The 25,692-nt window shown below is 35.8% G+C and overlaps 2 protein-coding genes across 6 annotated transcripts in view; one reads left to right on the top strand and one right to left on the bottom strand.

Moving 5' to 3' along the window:
* Positions 1-25,692, top strand: part of LGSN (lengsin, lens protein with glutamine synthetase domain) — a 383,291-nt gene that overhangs the window by 236,007 nt on the left and 121,592 nt on the right. The gene's annotated exons all lie outside the window — the stretch shown is intronic.
* The window catches only part of PHF3 (PHD finger protein 3), a 62,697-nt gene that overhangs the window by 5,869 nt on the left and 31,136 nt on the right, over positions 1-25,692 (bottom strand). For all 5 annotated transcript variants that reach the window (XM_081941750.1, XM_081941751.1, XM_081941748.1 and 2 more), the window contains 10 exons: positions 23,804-25,586; positions 15,402-15,717; positions 13,566-13,746; positions 11,337-11,487; positions 11,092-11,248; positions 8,874-8,990; positions 7,781-7,915; positions 7,429-7,564; positions 2,737-2,935; positions 30-177 (listed from right to left, as the gene is read on the bottom strand). In XM_081941750.1, coding sequence (XP_081797876.1) covers positions 30-177; positions 2,737-2,935; positions 7,429-7,564; positions 7,781-7,915; positions 8,874-8,990; positions 11,092-11,248; positions 11,337-11,487; positions 13,566-13,746; positions 15,402-15,717; positions 23,804-25,586 — 3,323 coding nt within the window. The remainder of the gene's footprint in view (positions 1-29; positions 178-2,736; positions 2,936-7,428; positions 7,565-7,780; positions 7,916-8,873; positions 8,991-11,091; positions 11,249-11,336; positions 11,488-13,565; positions 13,747-15,401; positions 15,718-23,803; positions 25,587-25,692) is intronic.

The raw sequence follows: 25,692 nt of genomic DNA, 5'->3' as shown, positions 1-25,692 counted from the left end.
GTAGAATTGTTGAGTATGCCATGCATTACCTCTGTCAAACTTTCAAAGGAACCAGAGATTGGGTAAGCCTTGATAACAAACTTAGCCACAGATGGCATGTTGATTAAGCCTTTCCAAATGAAATTCAGGCGAGCTAGAAATAATGTTTCACTTTCAACAGTTCCAGGTGTTTCTGATCTGAAACATAGAAATTAAGGAAAACAAAGCAATTTAGTGTAGTAAGCAACCAACTGCATTAAATATGGATGGGTAAAGAGAAGGAAAACCTTTCCTATATGTGCCATGGTGAACCAGAGCCTTGCTGGCATTTCTTAGTTAGCAAGACAATTTTCCAAGTGAAATTGACACTGGTTGCCTGATCTAAGACAGCATAATATTTCAGGAATACAAGTGAAATTGTCTAAGAGATTCTGGAGAGCTATTCTTCATACATTGTGGAAATTGTCTTTTTCTATGGTCAGCTCATGAGTGGAGTGGCTGAGAGTTGGAATTTACATAAAATTCCAATTTGCACTTTATGGACACTGCACTTGATTGAATCCTCTATCCTAGTCACTTATTTTCAATTATTTTCTTTATTCTTGCATATTGGAAAGATTAAGAGTCTTCAGATTAGCAAGGTTCTACCCTGTTTCCGCAAAAATAAGACCTCCCTGGATATTAAGCCAATTGGGCTTTTGAGCACCTGCGCTAAAATAAGCCCTCCCCTGAAAATAAGCCCTCCCTGAAAATACTGCAACACAGCAGCAGTCATGAGGTGACCACGCTCTCCACCTCCTGCACCTCAAAAATAATAAGATCTCCCCAAAAATAAAGCCAAGTGCTTGTCTTATTTTCGGGGAAACATTGTATTGTATTCATTGGAACACCTTGAGGACTGTACAAATGAGCCAGAGGATAAAGAAAATGGAGCAAAAATCCTAAGTGAAAATTTTTAATTACCTTTCAACTAAATGTTTGGACAGAATGGATCAGATGCTTCATAAAATTAATAGAGCATGTTTATATAAAATTATAAAACAAGAATGCTATTGATGTTTATGAAATTAATTTGAAGGGGGATTTAAGCACTATACAAATGGATCTGATGGATGACTTATTCTGACATTAAATCAGAAAGTTGATTTGGATATTTCCCCCCTCTGATTATACAAAAGAGCTGTGGTAACTTTTGGAAGGACTTTTTTAGAAGTGACAAAGAAAAGGATAAAGTAGAGCATGGGTGTCAAACTTGCGGCATAACGTTGCCATCATGTGACTTTCGTGACATTTTTCCCATTTGCGGAGGTGGGGTGGGTGTGGCTTGCACATTTCGTATCCAGCCCATAGGCTGCCAGTTTGACACCCCTGAAATAGAGAAATCTATTAAAGTTCTGAAGGATTTTTGTCTTGAATCATAGATGAACAGCAAATTTGGCAAGGGACAGGGACATTTTTTTTAAAAAAAGTCAAAATTTATCCTAATTTTTAGGATAATATAGGGGAAGGTTTATAAGATTGCCGTGTTCAATCAGGGTTAAAAGAATTCTATTTGATTGCCCTTTGTTCTCCTTATCTAATAAGAGAGAAACTACAAAGCAGTTAAATCAAATGAAGTTTTATTTAAAAGCAAATTATATTAAATAACATGAATGCAGGTTATAGAATTACTTCCTTTATGGGGTGATTTAAAGTATACAGAGTAAGATCTGGCACACAGTATTTAGCATTTCCAGAACTTTTTCTCCTGTGGAATAGCAAACTTCCCACATCATTTTATAAAGGACTTTTGCAATTCACTGATTAAATAATTTGCAAAATAGTATGTTGGGTGGTAAAGGGAATAATGTTAAAACTCTCATCATTTACAATTTGTGTACTGCAAATTTTCTTACTATTTTCACAATATTCTTATATTGCATGGCATGGCCTTGTTATTATATTATAATTGTATTATACTAATTGATGTCATCTTGAAATGAAAAGCATAAATGTGTTGTAGTACCAAGGCATTTCAGTCTGTTAAAGAGTAGGAGAAAAAAGAAGATAGAAGGAACAAAATAATGTTCACTTTTGGCAAACAAACTTCTGAAAGTTTCATATATTACAATTCAGTCTGAAACCTGACATTTAAAAAAAAAAATCACTTCTATTTGGAATGTTTTGCTCCCTATCTTCATTTATGGAAAATGGCTTTCAGCCAAGAAAGCAGAACATTTTTAACATTAGTCCCTATGGTAGTTTCTATTTTCTTATACACCTGAGTAGCAATCACAAATGATTACCTAGAGCATGCCAGAAGGTACGCTAATTTTCTGGGAGGACACGAGAGTTAGAATCAATACAACTATGGAGGCGGAGGCCTTTATGGAAAAAAACAAAATCCTCCTAGATAAACCTGATGACATTACACCGGATATAAAGGACACGGGAGGTGCCGGAGCTCTGCTAGAGGGGGGAGAAGAGGCAACATCAAGAAAACTCAGATCACAAAAATGAACTAGAAAATCTGTTGGATATAAAATGATTGAAATTGTTTGAAGATAAAAGTTTATATGCTGACAAAATATCACTAAGTAGTAACAACTTAATGTATTAATACATGAAAGTTATGAGAATGGGGGGGGGGGGAGGGCCATTTCCTACATAATGTAACTGTCAAAATTTGTAACCTCACCTACTATCCCTTTCCCTGATTATTTTCTTTAAAAAACCAATAAAATTCTGTTTAAAAAACAAAACAAAACAAATGATTACCTAGAGCTGGAAGTGGATGCAAACCCTGGATTTGATAACTCTTTATCTTCCTCTAATAATTCCAAAGCTAAAATGTTTGTTGTTGAAGTAAGCGCATTTGCTATATTGTCAGCTTCATTATCTGATGGCTTCCGAGCAACTCCAATGGATACTTTCACTTTTTTCCCAGCAAGATCATCACTGGGTGGTGCCATTCGACCTTGAGAAGAAAATTAAAAAGCTTTACTGAGTATTTATCATATTAAGCCAGTTTTAAATGATTGTTATATATAGTAACAATTACTGCTGTCACAATAACGCTAAAAAATCTTGCTAGTTGAAATTAAAAGCACAGTAGTATATATCTAGAATTTGACTCAAGCAGTTAAAAGAAGTTTAGATAATTATCAGAGATGTAGATTGGTTTTAATTTGTCATAGAAAAATAAAGGCTTTACACAAACGCAATAATGGTGATGAAGTTTTTATATATGCAGTAATATATATATGCAGGTCTTGGCGTATTCGGGTCTTTTCCCGTGTAAGATTGACACGTTTCGACGAGGTCACACTTCGTCATCTTCAGGCTGATGCCTTTGGCTTCATGCTTGTGCAAGCAAAGCATGATCGGAGCTGCCTTTTTTCTATAAATATAGGTGGGTGTTTGTGGAATGTTGGCTTTGTTGCTTTAAACGGATTGGTTGGATGTGTCGTCATATCTTGATTGGTTGATGGAATTGATGTTTGGTGAGGGTGATTGGTGTCCTGTGTTGTTCTGGGTCTTGTGTTGGTTTTTGTGGCTGGGACTAGTTTATTGACTAGGGCTAGTTTCCAGATATCTGGTAGGCGGGAGGTATCATCACATTTATTCATGTTGTGGGGGTGTTTCTCTATTTTGATAGCTTCCATGATTATTCTCTTGTTGAAGTGTTCAGTTTTGGAGAGTAATTTGGTTCCTTCAAAATCAATTTCATGTCCTGTTGCTTTAAGGTGCTGGAAAAGGGAGGAAGGTTTTTTCTTCTTTTCTGACTGCGTTCTTGTGTTCTGCGATGCGTGCATTTATTCTCCTATTAGTTTATCCAATGTATGTGGCTGGGCAGATTTTGCATGGTATTTCATAGACTCCTTGGTTTTCTAGCTAGATGTTGTCTTTGGGGTTTCTTAAGGTGTTGGCTATTTTTTGGTCAGTGCTGAAGGCTTTCTTGATATTGTGCTTGTGGAGAATTTTGCTGATTTTATCTGTGGTGCCTTTGATGTAAGGAGGAGGGCGATGCCATTGTCTTGTTCTGTGTCTCGGTTCTTGGAGGAAGTCTCCCTTTGGATTAGTTTGGTAATAGTTTTTCTTTGGAATCCTTTGGAGATTAATACGTTTGTGAGAATGTGTAATTCAGTTTTCAGGTGGTCTTTGTCGGCTAGGCCTTTGGTTATGGAGATGAGGCTCTTGGCTACGGAGTTGATCTGTGCAGGGTGGTGATGGGATTGTGCGTTTAAGTAGCGGTTGGTGTGTGTGTGTGGTTGTTTTTTTTTTTCTGGTAGATGGTGTGTCCTGGGGAGCCATTGGGTTTTTTGTAGATTAGGATGTCCAGAAAGGGAAGTTGGTTGTTAGCTTCTATTTCCATAATAAATTGTATTTTGGAGTGTAGGCTGTTGAGATGTGTGAGGAAGTTGTCCAGTTTTTCTTTCCCATGTGGCCAAATTACGAAAGTGTCATCTACATATCTAAGCCAGAGTTTGGGTTTGTGTTCAGATTTATCTAAGGCATTGGTTACAAAGTGTTCCATGTATAAGTTTGCGATGATGGGTGAGAGGGGTGATCCCATAGGTGCTCCTCCTATCTGTATCTTTGTCCACTGTAGATGAAGTATGTGTTGGTTAGGCAGTGGTTGGTCAGATCTAGGATGTGCTTTTGGGGGGGGGGTAGTATTTGTTTTGGATAGCTGTCAAGACTTCTTTAATAGGCACTTGGGTGAAGAGGGATATGACATCGAAGCTCACGAGGTCTCTGGGTTGTAGGTTTTGTTTCTTTATTGTTTCTATGAAGTGGATTGAGTTTTGTACATGTGAGGTGATAGATTCTGTGTAGGGCTGAAGTTGTTTGGCAAGAAATTTGGCAAGATTCTGTAGAGGTGAGCCTATGGAGCTGACTATGGGTCTGAGTGGTGTTCCTTCTTTGTGTATCTTGGGGAGGCCATAGAGCTTGCGGCATTTGGATGATTTCTCTCTGGGGATGATTCTTTGCTGAATCTCTTCACTGATGGGAGAGGCTTTTATTGGATTTGGTGGTTTTTTCCAGGTAGGTGGTGGGGTAAAAAACCACCAGATCCAAAATAAAAGCATACATACATATAAAGAACAACCTTGCTATTTTCCTATCTCTCTGTAGTGAACTGCTGTGAAGAGCAGTCTGAAACCTTTATGCCAGGTTTAAATTACTTTGTTTTGAGCTTCTTCTGTTCACTGGTTTGTCAATATTTAAAACTATATTTTGAGATGGGCTCATTTGAACTAAATAAAGAACTATATTCTTGTTCTGAAACTTCTGAGAGACAGAAAGGTTTTAACCACCTTCTAACAATCAGGCCAGATGCACAGCAGCTTTGAAGCTTCGTTTTAGAAAAACAGCCAGTGGCAAAAAATATTGCTGACCTCCTAATAGCCATGACAAATGTGATCAATGAAGAGAAATGCTGGATTTGTACTCAGTAACATTGGGTTACCTGCAGGTTCTGCAGCCCACTCTAAGCCATCAGCCAATCAAACAGTTAGAAAACATTTTGTTAATTTGGTCCTTGATATTAATTTTGTTGAGTTTAGCATTACTTATGGTATGCAGCAACCTCTGAATGTAGACAAGACAGCAGAATCCCATTTCTGACTTATTCGATTGATATCCCATTGTTCATTCAGGTCTAAACAGTATGGATAGGACAATACTTTGGGGGTGGGTTGGGGTTGCACAATCCTTCCTGTTGTAGATTGGTCTAAGCAGAAGGATTTGCAAAAAGTCATCCAGTGAGCTTCCCTGGCTGAATATGGATGTAATTCTAGGGCTCCAGAGTGCCAGATGAAGAACTTAATCATTACATTCCTCTGACTTGCACAGTGTCTCTGAAATCCACTTTGCTTCATCAAAATTTAGGGCACATGAAAGACCTCTACCGTGTTTCCCCGAAAATACACCATGTCCTGAAACTAAACCCTTGCGACATTTTTCGCATGCGCAAAAATATAAGCCCACCCTCGAAAATAAACCCTCTGGACAATCCCCCCCCTCCGACCAGGCAGAGCACCGCTCGCTGACCTAGCGGTATCCCGAAGGCACCAAGCCACGGGAATGAGCTGGGGGCAAAGGCGCTTGCGTTGCTTGGTGCTTTCGGGGTACCGCTAGGTCAGTCAGCGGCGCTGTGCCCAACTGAAGAAGGGGGGGTTGCTGGGCAGCTGCTCTCTTGCGAGCGGGCTCCCGAAGAGCCGGGCACAGCCTCAGGGTCGAATGGCTGTGTTGCGCTGTCGCAGCAGCAACGCAGCAGCCATGAGGTGACCAAGCTTATGAGCAGCCGCCCGGCAACCCCCCTTTCCAGCCGGGTACAGCGCCGCTGACCGACCTAGCAGTACCCGGAAGGCACCAAGCAACGCGAGCGCCTGTTCACCGCCCTCCGCGTCCCGTGGCTCGGTGCCTTCGGAATGCCCCTAGGTGAGTGAATGGGGCTCTGCATGGCTGGAGGGGAGTTTCGCAGCGGCTTTTCCTCTCCCCGCTCGCGCGAAGGGCATCTGCGCTGCTGGCGCCGTCCGCCGCTTGGGTTTTTTTTTTCAAAGCACGGAGGATGGATGCCGCTCTGGAAGTACGCTCTATGGACAGAGCGTACTTCCAGAGCGGCATCCATCCTCCGTGCTTTGAAAAAAAAAAACCAAACGGCGGACGGCGCCAGCAGCGCAGATGCCCTTCGCGCGAGCGGGGAGAGGAAAAGCCGCTGCGAAACTCCCCTCCAGCCATGCAGAGCCCCATTCACTCACCTAGGGGCATTCCGAAGGCACCGAGCCACGGGACGCGGAGGGCGGTGAACAGGCGCTCGCGTTGCTTGGTGCCTTCCGGGTACTGCTAGGTCGGTCAGCGGCGCTGTACCCGGCTGGAAAGGGGGGTTGCCGGGCGGCTGCTCATAAGCTTGGTCACCTCATGGCTGCTGCGTTGCTGCTGCGACAGCGCAACACAGCCATTCGACCCTGAGGCTGTGCCCGGCTCTTCGGGAACCCAGTCACAAGGGAGCAGCCGCCCGGCAACCCAAAAATAATAAACCCTCCCCTTTAATAAGCCCAAGGCCATATTTCGTGGGTCAAAAAAATATAAGCCCCTGGCGTATTTTCGGGGAAACACGGTAATTTTAAGCTGTGGTTTGGAGAGATTCTGAATGAGCTTGGAAGTAAAGGAAGAAACAGTCACCCTGATTAGACTGTTAGAAGGAACTGCATCATAGAATGCAGTATTGGCTGGAGTGACTGACACAAATTCAAATAATCATTTGTCCAAAGACTCACTTTATGACTTGAGCCATTCATTCTTTCTTGGTCTACCTTACTTCCCGAAAGTACAACTGGATATCATTTTACAATTAATTCCACTGAGAAACTGCCATTATTTTAGGTCTTAAACTGAAGAAATGCTAAGGACCAAGAAGTTCAAATAGCACACATAATTTTTAAACAAGCTTGTGAATATTACCTGTGCAAATTTTACAATTAAGATCAAATAGGTGGTTTTTATGTTGATTTGTTGTATCAGAACTGGAAGAATCATCATCTTCTTTAACTTTTTCAGTTTCCTCCACCTTTTCTATAATTTTAATTGGAGCAGGTTCCTATGAGAAGAAAACAAATTTTACACATGTTTTCATTTACATACTGCTAAGTTTCTCTTGTAAAACAAGGATACATGTAGCCCATGAAAGGTACTCACAGATCTCTAAATTAGGCTGAATAAATCAAAGATTAAACAACCTACATATTATATTCAAGTACATGAGACCTGCTGGTGAAAAATGTTTTATTGTTACAATAACACATTGAAATTATACCTGAATTTCCATAATAGTTGCTTCTTGCTCTTTGACTGGAGCTTCACTTTCAATTTCTATTTCTCCTTTATGAGTAATTTTTGTGATTGGACGTCTTTCAACTTCCCTTTGCTCTTTTTCAATCATTTCAATTGTCTATCAATAAACAAAGAACAGATTACATATACAAGCAACAGCCTCCAGAAACAACACAGTTCTAGGACATGAAATCATTATTAAGAGATGGAAACTGGATTCCTTTCTCTTTTTGTATTAGAATACCTTTAAAAACAAATACTAGTGAATTAGTTTGTATACACGTAGAAAACCTGACAATAATTTTACTTCTTAGAACAGTGGTCCACAGCCTTTGCAACCTGGCTGGGGGGGGGGGGGGAGGAGGAGGAGGAAGGAACCAGGTCGTGTGAGTGGCTGGCTGGTACACATGCGTGTAGCTTGCTTTGTGCAAGTGGCATGCCAGCACATGTCCATGCATGCTGGCCCGCTGCTCATGCAAGTTGAACTATGTGCCTGCAAAAGTGGCACTGCGGCTCATGCAGCCCATTTCTGAATAGGTCACAAGCTGACGGGGGATTGGGGATCCCTGTACTGGAAGCTATGGTTTATTTTCAAATAAAACATTTTAAGGTTCAAAATTCCAGGAATATTGAGAAAATGATTCAATCGAGCCCATTTTACTAGAGAAGAATAAAAGTATAGTCATAATGCTGAAGGATGACATCTTGAAAAAGATTTTGGTCAGAAACAAATTGTGGCAAGAGAACAAAAAATGATGTAAAATGAATTGGGGCAAGAGGGAACCAAATTTACTCCACACCCAAATCTTATATTAGGAGAACAGTTGCAAGTCTATATAAAATAAAATACTGAATTGAAACCAGAAGAAAATACTAAATAATTTCCCACTTGCTAAATGCATGCTGTGAAAGGGCTGAATTTATCCTATTTAGCTAGCTTAATGTGAGCTGAGGGAAGCACTGATCATTTTATTATTTAGGAATGAGAGGATGGGCAGGGACAATGACTTTTTGAAATGAAATAACTTATAATCAGGAATTAGGGGACCAATTCAATACTGGTGAATAAGCCATACATGTCTATTTTCTCTTTTCCTCCATGCTGCTAGTTCTTTGGAAGCTAGTTCTTCAGGGCTCATTCTTATGAGATGGTCTGGAGTAACTTCACCTTTCAATACTCTTTTAAAAAGTATCTGGAAGAGAAATCAATAGTTAGTTATATATAATCAACCAAAACCTGCATTTTCAGTATCAATTCAATGAGAAAAGTATTAACAACTGCAAACCAACTATACTTATGTGAAATTCAGTTAATTTCCCTTGCATTTCTCTACCGCAAGTGTACACCAATATAAATATTTCATATTTAGCTTCAATTATTTTATATGATGAAATATACTAATAGGAAGAACGATTGGTTTTCTGTTTAATTCCTCTAAAATATTCTGCAACTGAGCTGAAAAGTTTAGGCCAGTTTTTGAACCCAAGTAAAAAAAAAAAGAAACCTATATATTTAAGAACCTATAAATGTAGGGGAGGATGAATTTTATTGCTGAAGGCAGAGGGGACACAAACACTAACTTTATCCGATATCTATTTCTACTCTGCTAATCTGTATCTGCAGGGCTTAGGATATATGCAAAAGAACAGGATTCACCTCTTATATTTCTGAAAGTAATGACTATGTTATCTAAAACACAATAATTAGATTCAATGTAGTTTTTTAATGGGGGCATTTCAAATCTGCCTTAAAAAGAAATTCCCCCCAAAAAATTGTTTATGTTTTTCCTGACTATCTAGCTTGAATAGAGACATGGCTCCTATGCCAATCATATACTGGATCTATAACATAAACCCAATGTTAGGTATATGCAGTCTGATACAGTCCTTGTACATATATACTGACGAACAAACATAAGGCTTATGGCAAACCTCAGAGGCCAGCAGTGAGGTTCAAGTTAAACTTGGTTCAAGTTAAAACCAAATCAGAAAGATCTAGCAGTTAAGACACCAGAAGACTCCCACTTTAGGCATGAAAGTCAGCTGGGTGACTTTACTCCAGTCACTCTCTCTCTCAACCTAACACAGCGTTGTTGCGGAGAAAATAGGAGGAAGAAAAAGTATTAGATAAATTTGCTGTCTTGAGTTTTTTATAAAAATAATAAAAGCAGAATATAAATAAAATATATAAAAGTATTAATTATTAGTAGACAGATTTAGGAAAGAAATTGTTACGTTAAATCCTAAATTTGCTTTCCTAGGATGTAGTAATTTATTGAAAGATTTTGCTTCAGTAAAGGTAGTCCTTGACTTACGACTATTTGTTCAATGACTGTTCAACATTATAATAAAATTAAAAAGCGACTTACGACCAGTCCTCGCACTTACTACTATTGTAGTGTCCCTGCAGTCACATGATCAAAATTCAGCCACTTGGAACTGGCATGCAGTTACAATGTTTGCAGCATCCCAGAGTCATGTGATTGCCATTTGCAACCTCCCCAAGGGGCTACCAAGAAGCAAAGTCAAAGGAGGGAAGCCAGATTCACTTAATGACTGTAGTGATTTGCTTAACAACTGCTGCAAAACAAAGGTCATAAAACTATACGATTCACTTAACGTCTGCATGAGTTAGCAATGAAAGTTCTATCCCAATTGTGGGTATAAGTCATGGATACCTGTACAGGAATTATGCTGATGGTAGGGACAGTGTGCAATTTTCATTAATTCATCTTTGCTTGTTCAGCATCCTATCCATTGAAATTTTATTCTGGGGAACTATCCAAAAGTAAAAAAAGATGACACACTAGTAAAAATGTCTTCATCTTTTAATCAGCAGGAAGTTTGTGAGCACAGCTCAATTCACATATACTGTTATAGTTCTCTATTCAATCTATTTTTTTAGGTAAAGAAATGTGAACCCCTATTTTGGGAAGCAAAATGCCTTTGAAAAAAATTAACAAGTAAGATATTTTAGCACGCAAAAAGAAAATGACAGTGTTTTCATTAAATATAGACAGAAAAAAGTGGATGTATCAATGTGGATATGGAATAAAAGTTAGAAAATTTAACTCTAGGTCTGAGACTTCTAAAATGTTAATAATCAGGATGGAAGAAGAAATTATGAGCATTTAAAATTATTCTAGGCCTCCACAAAGAAACCAGAATTATTATTATTATTACTTTTGTACTAAGTTTTTATATTATTTTATAATATACAAAAATTCCAATTTCAATTGAACCAGAATTATTTTTTGAAGAGTTCCCAAATACTTAAGAAATGTCATGACATACTTTATTTTTTGGATCTTTCAGATTAAATATCAAGCTTCTGTACTTATTTTTGTACTTGGAATCGGTATCCCGGAAAAAGGAAAAGAGCTCTTTTTCAATTTTATTTGCAACTTTTGCTGCTCTTTCTTCAGGAATCTTCAGTGTTGAATCTGCAAGCCTGAAAAAAATATACAGATTTTATTGTATTTTATTTTATTTTAAGCAAAAGTGGAGTAACAGGAATGGCTTTACTGCAGGATCCATACCTTTTTTCTAGAATTTCTTTCAGTGACTGTTTAACACTTTGTCTTATCTGATCAGCAGAAGGTTTGGCTGTAGAAGCAGGAGGTGAATGTACATTACTTGCTGTTCCCTTCTCAGTTCTCTTTTTCTTCATTTCCTGCTTATCCTGAATACCTTTTGAAATATAACCAAATTAACTGTTTTAGAGACATATGGAGAGATAAAAACTACATTTCTCCAAATGACCATATAATGAGAACAAGAAGTTTTACTGTTGAAAAGATAAATTGAATTGACTGAATTTATTTTAACACTATTTGCACACTGCCCTAATCTGACAGGTACTGTGAAAAACCACAAAATCATAAGTATAACAACAATAAAAACAACCAATAGAAATCACAAAGAAGTTCTATGATGGGCATATATATCTAGAGTGGTTATGTACATTGGAATAATGTTTTATCTGCTTGCAAAATCAAAGAAGGGATAGTGGGCCATGTCCCTGGGGAAAGTGTGATTGAAAGTGTGGGATTAACCACAAAGAAAGCCTGTCTTATGATGGGATGGGGTTCTTAGCAGGCCCTTTCTAAAAGTTCACAGCACCACAGGAAGTTTCCATTCTGGCAAAGAATGGATCAATGTATCCAAGTATTTAAAGAGACCACCAACATTTTGACTTGGGCCCAGAACACCAATCTTTAAATTGGTGTTAAATTTTTATTCTGCATTGGCAAGATTTCCCACTAGTAACCTGGCCACCATGTTTTATGTCAGCTACACCCTCTGGGTCACCTCCAAAATTACAGTAATCTAAACGGATGTGGATCAGGGCCAAAAACATCCTGATCCAAGTAAACTTTTAACTAGCATACCAACCAGATCTGGATCAATGTCACAGATTATAACTTTTCCTGCTGTAAGCAAGAGAGTCTAGGACCATGATGGTGAACCTATGGCACTTGTGCCACAGGTGGCACAGGGATCCATTTCTGAGGGCATGCAAGACGTTGCCCTGTCAGCTCCAAATTTTTGGCCTTTATTTTTGGCCGTTTTTCACCTTCCGGAGGCTTTCCTAAAGCCTCCGGAAGGCAAAAAACCACCCAGCGTGCAAACCAGAAGTTCAGGAACGGACTTCTGGTTTGCACGTTGGGCAGTTTTTCGCCTTTGGAGGGAGAAAAATGACCCAATGCGCAACCCGGAAGTCCGTTCCCAAACTTCCGGTTTTCGTGTTGGGCCATTTTTCGCCCTCCCCAGGCTCCTAAAAAGACTCTCGAGTCTGGGGAGGGTGAAAAACGGACTTACTGGGCACACTGGAAATCAGAAAATGGGCCATTTCTGGCCTCCAGAGGGCCGGGGGGGGGATTTTGCCTCCCCAGGCTCCCAGGAAGCCATGCACACATGCGCAAGGAGCATTGCGGCATTAAATTATGGGAGTGGGCACAGGTGTGTGCGTGATAGACCGTGCTTCTGGCAGCCGAAGCAAAAAAGGTTTGCCATCAGTGGTCTAGGGTGATTTCGTAGTCATTACAGGGAGGCCAATATTACTCAAATGCCCAGTTTCAAAAACTCCAGCTTCAGATTTGTTCAAAAGGAACACACTTCTTATTTTTAAGATTTAATCTGAGCTTCTTTCACCCATTATTAAATTTCACAGAGCCTTTCTATTTTATTGCTCAATGCAATATGAATAAAACTAATCAATTAAAAATAATATGAATTTCTGTCTAATCTCAGAAACACTACCATTATTATAAACAATCAGGCAAAATTTAATATTTAAACCAACATATATATTATCAGAAGCGCACACTTTAGATGTAGTCAAATCTGTGTGGCAAAATTATAATTATGCAAATTAAACCAGATTAAATTATATTCAGTGTGAAACTTTTTCTTTAAACAAAGAAGTTATTTTTACAGTGTAGCATATTCCCACAAAAGAGGGCCATTCATCAAATGAATTTCCAATAAAAGGCATAAGGTATCTTAGAAATTGTTAGCTTGTACAGAATCAACTATATGCTTTAAAGGAAAGTAAGGTTTCTCAATGCTTAATTAAAAAAAAAAGACAGAAAAAAGTCAATATTTAAAAATTCTTTCATTCAATGAATCATTTTTCAGATTTATTAATATTTATATCGGTACCAAATGCAAAAAAAAAAATCAATCTGCTTGTTTTATTTCCAGCAGCTTTTGAATATGATTTACGCATTTTGGAAATCATTATCAGCTATTTTGGTTTCAATTACCTTGCTTTGGTGTGCTTTCACTTGAACACGAAGCATTATCTTTATTCAATTTTTCATATTTGTCTTCAGAAGATCGTCGGGGAGTTGAACCCATTTGCCCTGTTTTCTTAAGGGGAATCTGCTGCCCCTTTTTACTTTCAGAATCTTTGCATTCCAGTATTGCTTTTCCTTCACTAGATTCCTGAAACAGTTACAACACTAATTATAAGCCTTTTTTCTGTTCAATTTTTCTTTACTCTCAGGATCAAAGCATCTATTGAAAAATATGCATTTATATAAACTATGCCAACTTCAACATAAATTGTTCCCAAGAGGGCTAACTACGGAAAAAGAAGAAAAATATAAAATATAAAATGAACAGAATTGTACAGAACATTCTATTCAAACAAATTGGAGAACTTTGATTTGGACTAGCATTTGGACTATTCCAAATGACCTTTTTTTTTTTTTTTGCTATTCTGATTGCATTGACTGTAACTATTGACTGTAACTATTACAGAGGAATGTGGGGGACGGGACACACCCAATCATGCTATCTTCACTTAGAATGCTACCCAAACAAGAACATGTCATTAGATAAATAGTATGGTGGTTGTACATCTCTCAGTAATAATGATTATTATTTATGGAGAAAAATATCATGTAAAATAATGGATTTTCTCTCATACAACTAAATATTCATCCTTTTCAATTTTCTTCCTCTCAGGATCTGATCAGAATACCTTTTCTCAGACTAGAGGAGGAGAACAGGTACATGGAAAAAAATAGGTTCCCTTCTTCAACTCATTTCATCTAGACATTGTAACTATGTAACTAATAAGAGGAGGGATCATAAATCTTCTAAGGAATCAACTGTTCACATTTAATACACATTAAAATGCTCCTTTGCATTTTAAAATCTTGGTCAACATTCCCTTGCTGAATTGCACTTCTAAAACAATAGTTCAAGCAATACTAGCACTGATTTGTTTCTCAGAGGCATTTTTAGCTGAATCTGAGCATTCTGAAATGTAATATAAATAAGAATAATTAGGGTTATGGGAACTTCTGAAGGAAGCACAAGTTGCAACAGAGTACATTGTTTTAAATTAGCAATTACTCTGGGAATCTAATCCATATTTAATAGCACTTAGACTTATATACCACTTTATAGAACTTTCCAGCCCTTTCTAAATTCTTTACAAATGTCAACATGTTGCTCCCAAAAATCTGGATCCTCATTTTACAGATCTTGGAAGGATGGAAGGGTGAATCAACCTTGAGCTGTTCAAGATCGAATTCCTGGAAATGTGTAAAATTAGCCTACAATACTGCATTCTAACCATTTATTTGTTTTAATTAAATAATTTAATTATTAAATTATTGTCATTATTTAATATATATAATAATATAATATATAATAAATATAATAATATTAATTCTTAACAAGCAACATTTTTCAGGGCTTGAGATTGAGTCAGGAAGTCAAATATCTATTCACAGTTACATAATTCTTTATTAATCATGCATTAATGACATGAAAGCAATATAAGTATACTTTTTATTGTGAAAATCCCAAAAAAAGATTATACACATTTTATATCAAACTAATTTAATAGAAATTGCAATCACTCTCCTTTTTTCTTCCATTATTTGGAAAACAACTAAAGCTGCAAATGACTGTATATTAGGAAAATGAATTTCATTTCTAAGTATAAAAAATAGTTATTTTAAAAAAATTAAAGAATTTCTTGCCTTTTAAAACAAAATGCAGCATATTTGAAAGAAAACATTTTAAAAGGGTTAACACATTTGCTGTAATCTGGCCATACCGTAAGAAGAAATGTCATTTCTTACCCGCTTAAAGATTTTGACCTTATGTTTCACAGAGTCTTCTCCTTGCTTTGGGGTCTTGTTTTGAGGGCCCATGAAAGTGTGCTTGGACATTCCAGGCTTCTCACACTCCACTGATCTATTGTCTCTGGCTGTTTCAAGTTTTACATTGGCATCCAACATATTCTGATCAACTGAATCTGGTTTGTCTTCCTCAGCGCAGCATTTGATGCAAACGTATTCTTTGTCTTCTTCTCCCATTTGCTGTGCTTGAAACAAACTCAATCCAACACAATCGCCATGAAACCAATCATCGCATCTACCACAGCCTACCATGAACCTAGAACCAAAAATAAAATCATTGCTTTATCGTAATCTTTATATTATACTAAACATAAAAAGTTTGTAACTGTCCTAAAAGGCCTTCCGTATAGAACAGGTCCTCCTTTGGAATATTTTGCGCAAAAGAGTGCATCCATTTCTCCAGCCTTACAACATGGTGTAAAATGTCAAGAGGATGTTGTTATGCTAGTCAGTAGTCTACTATCATTCGTAATAAAATATACATCTGTGAAAGAGAATTTTAACTTTTGAATTTTGTTTCACCAGCCTAATAAAGATGACTACTTACAACTTCAGAAAGAATTCAACAAATGAATGCATACATTGTTGGATCCCATATATCAGCAAAACACTTGCAAATTAGGATCTAGTTTTGACAAATAGGCAATGCCTAATAGTTTTCATAAACAGATTAATCATTCTTCCCTATTCCGGATTACATAGTAAGCAGAATTACAGCTGCCACTTTTATATTTATCAAATAATATAATAAAATCCAGGACACTTGCAAATTTCATTGAAGAACTCATTGAAGGAAAGAGATGTCCTTATATTGATAACTTTCTAAATGGTGTAAACCCCTACTATTCTTTCTTCCCAATGAAATTTAACAGGAATAAAACTTTCTAGTAAGATAAATTAGTCATACTTTAGCATACTTAAATGCATTAGAAGGCAATTCCATCCCCTGCCTCCAAATGGAGCCACTGGAAAGGAAAGAAAGGAAATACTACCTGTTTTTATTTTCAGGTTTGCCTTTGTAAATTTTTAGAAAATAAGTTACTTGAAATATTTGAACTGATCTCAGAAAAATCTTGACTATTTTCAGGATAGGCAACTGGGTCAACCCTCAGTTGCCTCAAGAGAATAATTCTGCCTACAGCTTCGAGCCTAAAATCTCCATTATCCCAAATTATCTTGAAGGTGTTTCAGCTTAAATAACTTTTTTAAGAAGCTGATGAATTTAAATGACCTGTGAATATATGCATAGTTCATATATTTTATAAGGAGATAAAAAGCAATTATTTTACCTACTTAAAAATGTAAATTTTATTCTGACTGAAGTGTGTGTTTGCTCTGCATGTAAATCTGTCTACATGTGTGCGCACATATGTATCCACATCCCAACTGTTTATCCAAATGTAGAAACTTTTTAGATAAGTATTTTGAATTTATTTTAATTCTATAACTAGAAAGTAAGATAGCAACCACACCTCATATTTTTCCACGAACATACATCATAGAGAGTGGTCACATTTCATTAGAAAGACAGAGCATGCTAGGGAATATAATTTATATTTCAGAAATGATTGCAAACAAAGCAAATGACAGTATTAAGTATACATGAGAATTTCATGAAGTTTATTAATATGATTCACTCTGAAACATGATAGTGTGAAATAGGCCACAGAGATATTTTATGAATGGGTGTAAAAATATTGTCTCTTTATGGTTTAATGTGTTCATAGAAATTAGAAAAAAAGGATTTTTTAAAGAAAGTTGTAAACATATTGCAGAGCTTCCTTGTAGGGATGATGGGTGCCACAGAATTTTAATAAATAAACTTAAAAAGATATTCCTTTCAAGGAAACCTGAACTTGGCTGTCACCAGAAAATTGTCATTAGGAATAAGTTCACATTCTTGACAAAACTGACAAGCTCCGTTTTTGAATTTAAAAAAGGAAAAATGTAGATGACTGGGAATGTACGAAGACAGGGATTAGTACTTATTCCATACATTTAACAACATTCTAGTGGCTAAGAAATTGGAAGACTAATAGAAAAAAAAGCCAATGGTGACTTTAAAGATAACAGAGTCATTTAAAAAAAATACTGCACAAACTACTATTGAAATATAAAGGGGTGGAGTGCTAAGAAAAAACAATTCATATATTATGTATATATATATAGCCCTTAAGTATATCTTTGGATAAATTGTATATTTATCAAATTAAACAGGAAAAATCATTTGAAAAAAGACCAGTTTTCTTATTTGTTTTTTTAAAAAACAAAATAAACTATGTATTATGACTCTTTAAAAAAATCATGAATTTTCTTCTATTTCAGGTGTTTAAAAGTTCATTTCATTAATCTCTGAAACTCACCAGGTTTTAATGGAAGTAAATTTGTTTTTACATTGTCCAATTTACAGTAATCTAAATTTTCAGTCAGTTCAATAAATTATGTGGACATATTAAAATATTTTAATTATTTAATAAAATCATTTCGGAGCAGATGAATGCACTGCTATCTTTATATATAAAGAGGTTTTTTTCTTCTTTTGTTCCCTATTAACAGGAAGAAACTAATTTTGCTAATAAAACTTTTTTTGCTTGTTAACCTTTCTCTGAAATAACACTAATTGATCTGAAAAATAAAATGTAGAAAATTATTAACCAGTAATATTAATGTGTCCTTTGGATAGATATATTAACTTTATCATTAGCTTATGTCTTGGAAATGACAGGTTTCACTTAAGCGTAATGAAATCTGGATATAACTGATAAGGACTGAGTAATGATTCAGTAAGCATAACAGTTGATGCTTAATTTACTGCAAAAAGATCCAAACTGGGAATGAAAAATTGAACATTGTATTAACTTGCACTAGAATTAGATTTAATCGACTATATTCAATAGAATATAATGGCTATATATTTCACTATGTAAACAATTTAAGCTAATTTAGTTCTTACTAGTATTTTACCAAAATACTATAGGGTTCCAAATAAAGGCAGGATTCCTGCTTATTCTATCCTGATTTCACTAATCCTACCAAGTGTATCACAGAAATTGGCAGAAAGAAAGAGTACATTTCCCAACAATAAAATGTGGGTGGAAGGCATGGAAATTTTAATAATTTGATTTTTTGTATATTATATTTCTAAACCACATTACAATTTTTATTAAAACCTTTTTTTAGTAATAGTGGGGAAGAAAAATTCTTAATAAGCTATTAAGTAGCCATTTTCCAATAAATTTAGGTTCCCTTTTTTAAAGAAACTAAACTTTGGCCACTAGTTTATTACTTTTTAGTACTGACATTGAAATAAGAGCAGAACTAATAATAGAAATGAGCAGCTAATAGTGTGAGATAATTGTGGTGGATAGGAAGACTTTCTAAAAAACTGTCATTCAGGAAGAGCTGGTAACAAAGCATTCTTCTATGACAGGTTTTGTAGTAGCATTCAACATGTTGGCCCACTAACACTAAAACTCTGGATGTAGATTGCTTCTTAGTTTGATGTCCAATTGCATTAACCATGTTGTAAGGTTGGAGTGGATACACAGCTGCAACAGAAAGAAAAGAAATATTTTAAGATAGTAATTGGTGATATTTAGCAGATTCAACTATCTTGAAATACAACCTATACAATCCATAAAAGCTCTAATCACATATTTTTGTATTCTAAAATTCTACCTTATAGTTCTGTATGCAACAAGTTACTGTAAGCAGGAACATCTGTTGTAAGCATACTTAAAATAATAATTGTGTTAAGATACGGACAACTCATTTCCACAGGAATCTCACTGCTACAAGTGGATTCCACTACTCAGAGGAATCTACTAAAATATTCCAATGTGATTTAGACTATCTTTTTCAAAAAACAAAAATCAAAATATAACTTTAATATAGATAAAGCAAAGCTTTCTGTTGGGTAAGTCAGAGTCTCCTTCTGGAAGGTAGCATTAAAACAAACAAAATTAGAAAATAATGAAGAATACACGAGTCCAAATTCACTTTATTGTAAATACAGTTTAAGGTTGTTTTGCAAAAGCAATCAAGCCAGTTGTTTAGGAAAGTCGTAGCACAAGACATACTATTGTGTCTGTCAATCAGTTCATTCCATTTTATTTTTTGTACAGGCATGTAGCACTTCACATGTAGTAAAAATATATATACACACACACATACATAGACACACACACACACACACATATATACATACATAAACACAATGTGACAAGCATCAAGTGTCTTTAAATAAGCTATTCCACCAATGAAAACTTTTTAAACATGTTTGAGTTAGAGCTGCATTTAATAGGTAGCAAGAATAATCTTGACGAAGGAAGAGCCTCAGAAAAGATAAGGGCCGGATAAGAGAAATCTGAATCCAAATCAGAAATACAATTTTAAAGAATGTCTCAGGTATATCTTACTACAATTAAATGGTGCAATTAAAGAGTAGCAAGACCTTGCTCCTGATCTCATAGCAAAGATGTTATTGGCTGACCTAATCCATCTTTGACTCATACATATTGAACTAATGATTAAAAGGGGAATTCAGCTTCATTAATACTCATATTTACTAGAGAATGGTTTGTAGATTAAAATGTCTCATCTCCAAGTTTAAAAACAAAGCAGAGTAACAAGCAAGACACTTAAAAAAACTTAATATGAATTTTTCAATGCTTTATAAAATGGTACAAAAAAATCCATGGCTCTCATCTGAAAGTTTTTTTTCTCTCCAAAACACCATTAGCTTCTTTGTTAAAACAGTCATTATTTTAATGAAGAAAATCAACACACATTGCTATATAATAAAGTCCAATGTTTCTAACCAAGGAGCATTTTCCAACACTTAAGTAAATAGGAAAAACTCTTTAATGTAGTTTAATTTTCCTACAAAGTAATTTGCAATTATTAGATCTCAGCTTAATGAGGTCTTTAAATATTAGTATTTTATTTATTTCTGAGAATGTTAAATTGCTTACAGAAATACATTAAAATGATTTAAAGAATGATGCAGATATAACAATTATTGTCACTTATAGTTACAGAATAGAAATCAAATAAATAATAAAAAATAAATTGTCATAATGGAAATGAATGTAAATAAAGGTAGTCCTTGATTTATTCAGCCCAAAAGTTATGTTGCTAAGCAAGACAGTTAAGTACGTTTTGGCCCATTTTACAACTTTTCTTGCCACAATTGTTAAGTGAACCACTGCAGTTGTTAAGTTGGTAACATGGTTGTTAAAGAAATCTGGTTTCCCCTTTGACTTTGCTTGTCAGAAGATCAAAATACCAATCACATGAAGCCGGGACACTGCAACCATCATAGGTATGAGTCAATTGCCAAGCATCTAAATTTTGATCACATGCCAGGGCGATATTGCAATGATTGTGTGAAAAGCAGTCATAAGTCACTTTTTTTAGTGCCGTTGTAACTTCAAAAAGTCACTAAATGAATGTTTGTAAGTCAAGGACTACCTGTAAATAAATCAGTAAAGATAGAGAGATGAATACTAGACATTTGATTATTTTATAGATAAATACTAAGCCATAATGGATTAGTTTATGATAAATAAAAAGTAATAAATCCAAATCATGTCTTGACATCACATGTGAAACACACTATAGTATGATGGAAACAAAATGAAAACCCAATTCCATATATGTATAGTTAGTTATATGTGATGCAAATCTAGAACTGTTTGCAATCTAAGTCATTTTCACTTTAATTTCAGTTAAACCAGTAGAAGATATGTACCGTTCAATTTTTTGTCATAACTAAACTATATTAAACATACATATGTAAACTATATAGAATGAGTCCAATACATAAACATACTTAATTTAAAATAGGTGTGAATTAGATTTAAATTTAGATTCATGCAGTGTGGGGCAAATAGAATTGAAATGGTTGTTACATAGCCACAAAGAATCTCCAAAATTACTGTGAAAGCTTTTTCCATAACAACTATAAGGCATAATAAAAGGAAAGATCAACTTCCGCTATCCTATTGAATGGATCAGAATCTAGATTCATTGATATCTACTTTAAAATGTGTGCATCTAGGGCGAACTGTGGGTAAAACTAAGTATGAGGCTTGCAGAGTAATGTTGTCCTTCTGAGAAATGTAGGGAAACTAGGTGTATGGGAGAAAGAAACCAAGAAAATTGATTCTACCAAGAGAGGTGTACTATTTGGAGTCTATCAATGCAAATAGCACTATCTTTTTTATTACATAGGTAATAATTGTAACTTTATATTATTGTTAATTTACAATTTCTACAAGATAACAAAATATTAATCCCTCCATCAGTGGTGGGATTCGAAATTTTCTACTAGCGATTTGGTAGGTGTGGCTTGGTGGGCAAGGCTTGGCTTGGTGGGCATGGCTTGTGAGTATGGCAGGGGAAGGATACTGCAAAATCCCCATTCCCTCCCAATCAGCTGGTACTCGGGAGGCAGAGAATAGATGGGGATGGGGGCAGTCAGAGGTGGTATTTACCGGTACTCCGAACTACTCAAAATTTCCACTACCAGAACTGGTCTGAAACTGCTGAATACCACCTCTGCCCTCCACCCATACTGAAGTCATTATTGCAAATGTCTTCTTTTAATATCAATTGAACTCATTCTAATTAGTCGTTATTGTTTTAATAAATATTAGTGGCTTCTGAAATAAAACAAAATTTGGATGGGGATGGTGGAAACCTAGCTTAATAAAAGGATCATAGAAACAACTGATTACAAACCAATTATCAGTCAACAGTATAATATGGCTGCACAGAAAGCTAACACCATCTTAGCCTACATCAACACAATTTCCGAAGTATAAAAAGAAATAATTAATCAATCTTGCTTTGCTTAAGTCTTCATCTTCAATATTCTAATTGTGGGCATTTATACTCTACAGAGGATTCAAAGAACGATTCAATAAAATTACCTGGTGACTAGAAATTAAACCTATGGGAAAAAAATATTGAAGGAGCTGGGCATGTTTGAAATTGAGAAAAGAAGATATAGCAACATTCAACACATACTTGAGAGGTTTGTGCACAAAAGGCCCAAACCTGTTCTTTCTGAGTCCAGAAATCATGGCTTTAAGTTAACAGAGAGTCAGGTTCCAACTGAACATCAGAAAAAAATATTTCTAACAATAACAGCAATTTGATAATGGAATCAATTATAAAGGCAAGGGCTAGGCTTTCTTTTACAGGATATCTTCAAGCAGAAGCTAGCCTGTCACATATGTTGATTTTGTTTGATACAATGGAGAGAAGTTGCACTTAATGGCCTAGACAGCCCGTTCCAGCTGTATGATGCATTCAATAGGTGTTAGGTGCCAGTAGTGATATGAGATGCATTAATTAACAATAGTTCGAAAAGACTGCTCTCTTCAACAGTTCTATTAGTGGAAAATACTGGATAAGTATCTATAATTTTCAAATAAAACTATATTTATACAGTACTGTCTGATAATACAATATGTGAAATTTGTATCAAATATTTGCATTAATTAGCAATAGGGCCAGGAAAATAATATTTCAGATGCTATACATTCCTAGTTCCTAGGTGTTTCAAACTATAACTCCTAATGTTTCTATATTCTATAATTAGAAAATATATTCTATTCTATAATTCTATAATTAACTATATAGCATGAAATGTAATAGAATCATTGTGCACAATATCTAGAACAGCCCGAATTGAAAAAGCTGTTATGCAGAATAGCCTGGTACATTAAATTGTTCATTCCCAAAAGTGTTCTGATTTTCAAATCATTTAAACAAGCTTTTTTCTTTTTGCAAACAACCAGAATATATGGGTATTTTCTTGTATCTATTTCTTCTTTTGCTTCTTCTTCATTATCTTCTTCTTCTTCTTTCATCTTCCTTCACTCCCTTAGTGTAGCTGAAGGACATTCTGACTTACTTCAACAATTTTAGATTTTAGGTTAAAAATTGATTAATCTGATCCTATTTTTTATGTTTTAATTTGAAAAAGATAGTCAAAAACCTAAAATTGGGACCAGAATGGATAATGTGTGACTGCAAAAGATCTCTCTGGAAATCTCTTAATCATCTGCAGCCCTTTCAGTGTCTACTACTACAACACGTTTGTCCCATTTCATCAACCTCTAATTCTCCTGCCCCCCCCCCCCCCAGCCAAAAATATTGATCCTGTCCTATGATGACTTAACCGGCCACAATCAATGTGAAACATTCAGATTTTAAAAAAATTAAAGGGGTCCACCCATCCCCATCAGAAGAAATTCACCTACCCCTGCTCTAAAATATGAGATGCCGATTAAAATTTTTGTTTGTAAAATCAACGTGTTTAAAGCACACACCTGTTGCCATGTGGCTTTCTGCAAAATCCACACTGCTTACTAGGCATCCAGATACTTTTGTTTTCACTGGGAGACAGGAGTTCTGTGCTCTCTCGTTTTACAGTAGAAATATTATCTGGGATAAACAGTGGTGGTTCATCAACTGAAAGACTTTTACTGCTTCTTCTCTGTCGAGGCTGAAGGTTCTTTTCTAACTTTCTAACTTTCATTTTCTCCCTTTCATCATCTTTTAAATAATCCACAAGTAATGACATGGAATCTTTTTTCCCTCCTTCTTCCTTAATGCTATTATTTGTTTTAAGGTGATATTTCGGTGGCTGCTTTGGACTCTGTTGTGGCAACTGCCCTTGTTTAGAATTAGCTGTTCCCAACACTAAATGTAAACCTTCTTTAGAACCAGCATGATGGCTGATAGATCTGTCATTTATTTTTTCCGTCGTTATCTTCCGTACCTGAACTGGTATTTGACCCCGGGGAATATTTCTCCCTACCTCATGGATTTGCTTCTTTAGAGGTATTCCAGAGTCACAGCTCTGAAATCTTATATCTTTATCTGAATATTGTTTCTTAACTTTAATTATTTTCTGACAATGCTGAATGTTTCCTTGCTCCTCCATATGACGTTTCAGACTTAGTGAAGATTGACTACGAGGACTTGGAAGAACATGCATTTTACTGTGTGTGTCTTGGCCTAAAGTAGCCAATCTCTGTTGTGTGACCATAGTTTTATTTTGTTTAGTCTTGGTATTTTTGGACGTCTTTTTTAGATATTTTAATGGAACACCAGATTGGCCATCTTCCTGCAATCCTGAAAACTCAGGCTCTCCCATTTTTACATCAGGCTCTTGATATACTGTTTCGGTTGGAATGACTTGAATAATATTATCTTCCAAAGTACTCGTTTCTAATTTGATAGAATTTGTACCATCCTCTTTTAAATCAGTCTGTTCAAATTCCATGCTATTTAAAGGAAGATCGTCTTTCAAATCAGCCTTTACCAAGTTACCTGAACGTTCTTGCTTGTCTTCTTTTTGCAAGTTAGCATTATGAGCAATGTCATCACTAGCCTTGAAACCTAAGTTGCATTCAGCAACAGAATTAGACTGAACTATAAGTTCTTCCTGAATTTCACTTGCATTTTCACAAGTTTTGGAAATAAGCAGAGTATCACTCATCCCAGTTTCCTTGTTTTGATCTTCTATTTCAGTTCTATTCTTTTCTTCCTCAGTCTTATGGTTTGCCTTTTCTGATGAAGATATTTCAGACGTGTATTTCATAACTTCATCACCTTCATCTTTCAAGCTATTGCTATGTGTTACTTTATCTGCCTCCGCAAAAGCAGATGACGCTGACTCTGTTCCAATGGTAGCACCATAATTTTCTGTAACAGCCTGTGCTCCATTTTCCATAGAATCTGGCAAATTAGAAGAATTTCCTGTTTCATGACATACTTTGACTTTTGGCTCAGTGGGAATTTCATGCTCGTTATCTGCTTCAGTGCTTTCTGATTCTGCACAAGACGGAACCCATTCTGAATTGCCTGAAGATGATGGTGGGATTTCTTTTGTTTCTTCCAATTGGGAACTGTCGTTACATGGCTCAATATTTTTTAACTCCTCTGGTGCATTACTGTCATTATTATCCTGTTTAGCCTGTCCTTTATCGTGTTGTTTCAGTCCTCCCTTCTGGGCAGGTCCAGACTTCACAGTTTTCTTCGGGGGAACAGAAGATGAAGAATTTGAACGTTTAGCTAGTGTGCTCTGCCGCAGACTTCGGACTGGCTCTATTTAAAAAAAATATATTGGGTGTTATTTATACCAATAAAAACACAATATATACTAAAAACAGGTGGACTTATATGTAAAATTTAATACAATAAACACAAAAGT

Source organism: Natrix helvetica, assembly GCF_964273705.1.
Source record: "Natrix helvetica genome assembly, chromosome: 2".
Lineage (NCBI taxonomy): Eukaryota > Metazoa > Chordata > Lepidosauria > Squamata > Natricidae > Natrix > Natrix helvetica.
The sequence above is the reverse complement of the archived record's forward strand: the minus strand, read 5'-3'. Positions and strand labels throughout refer to the sequence as shown.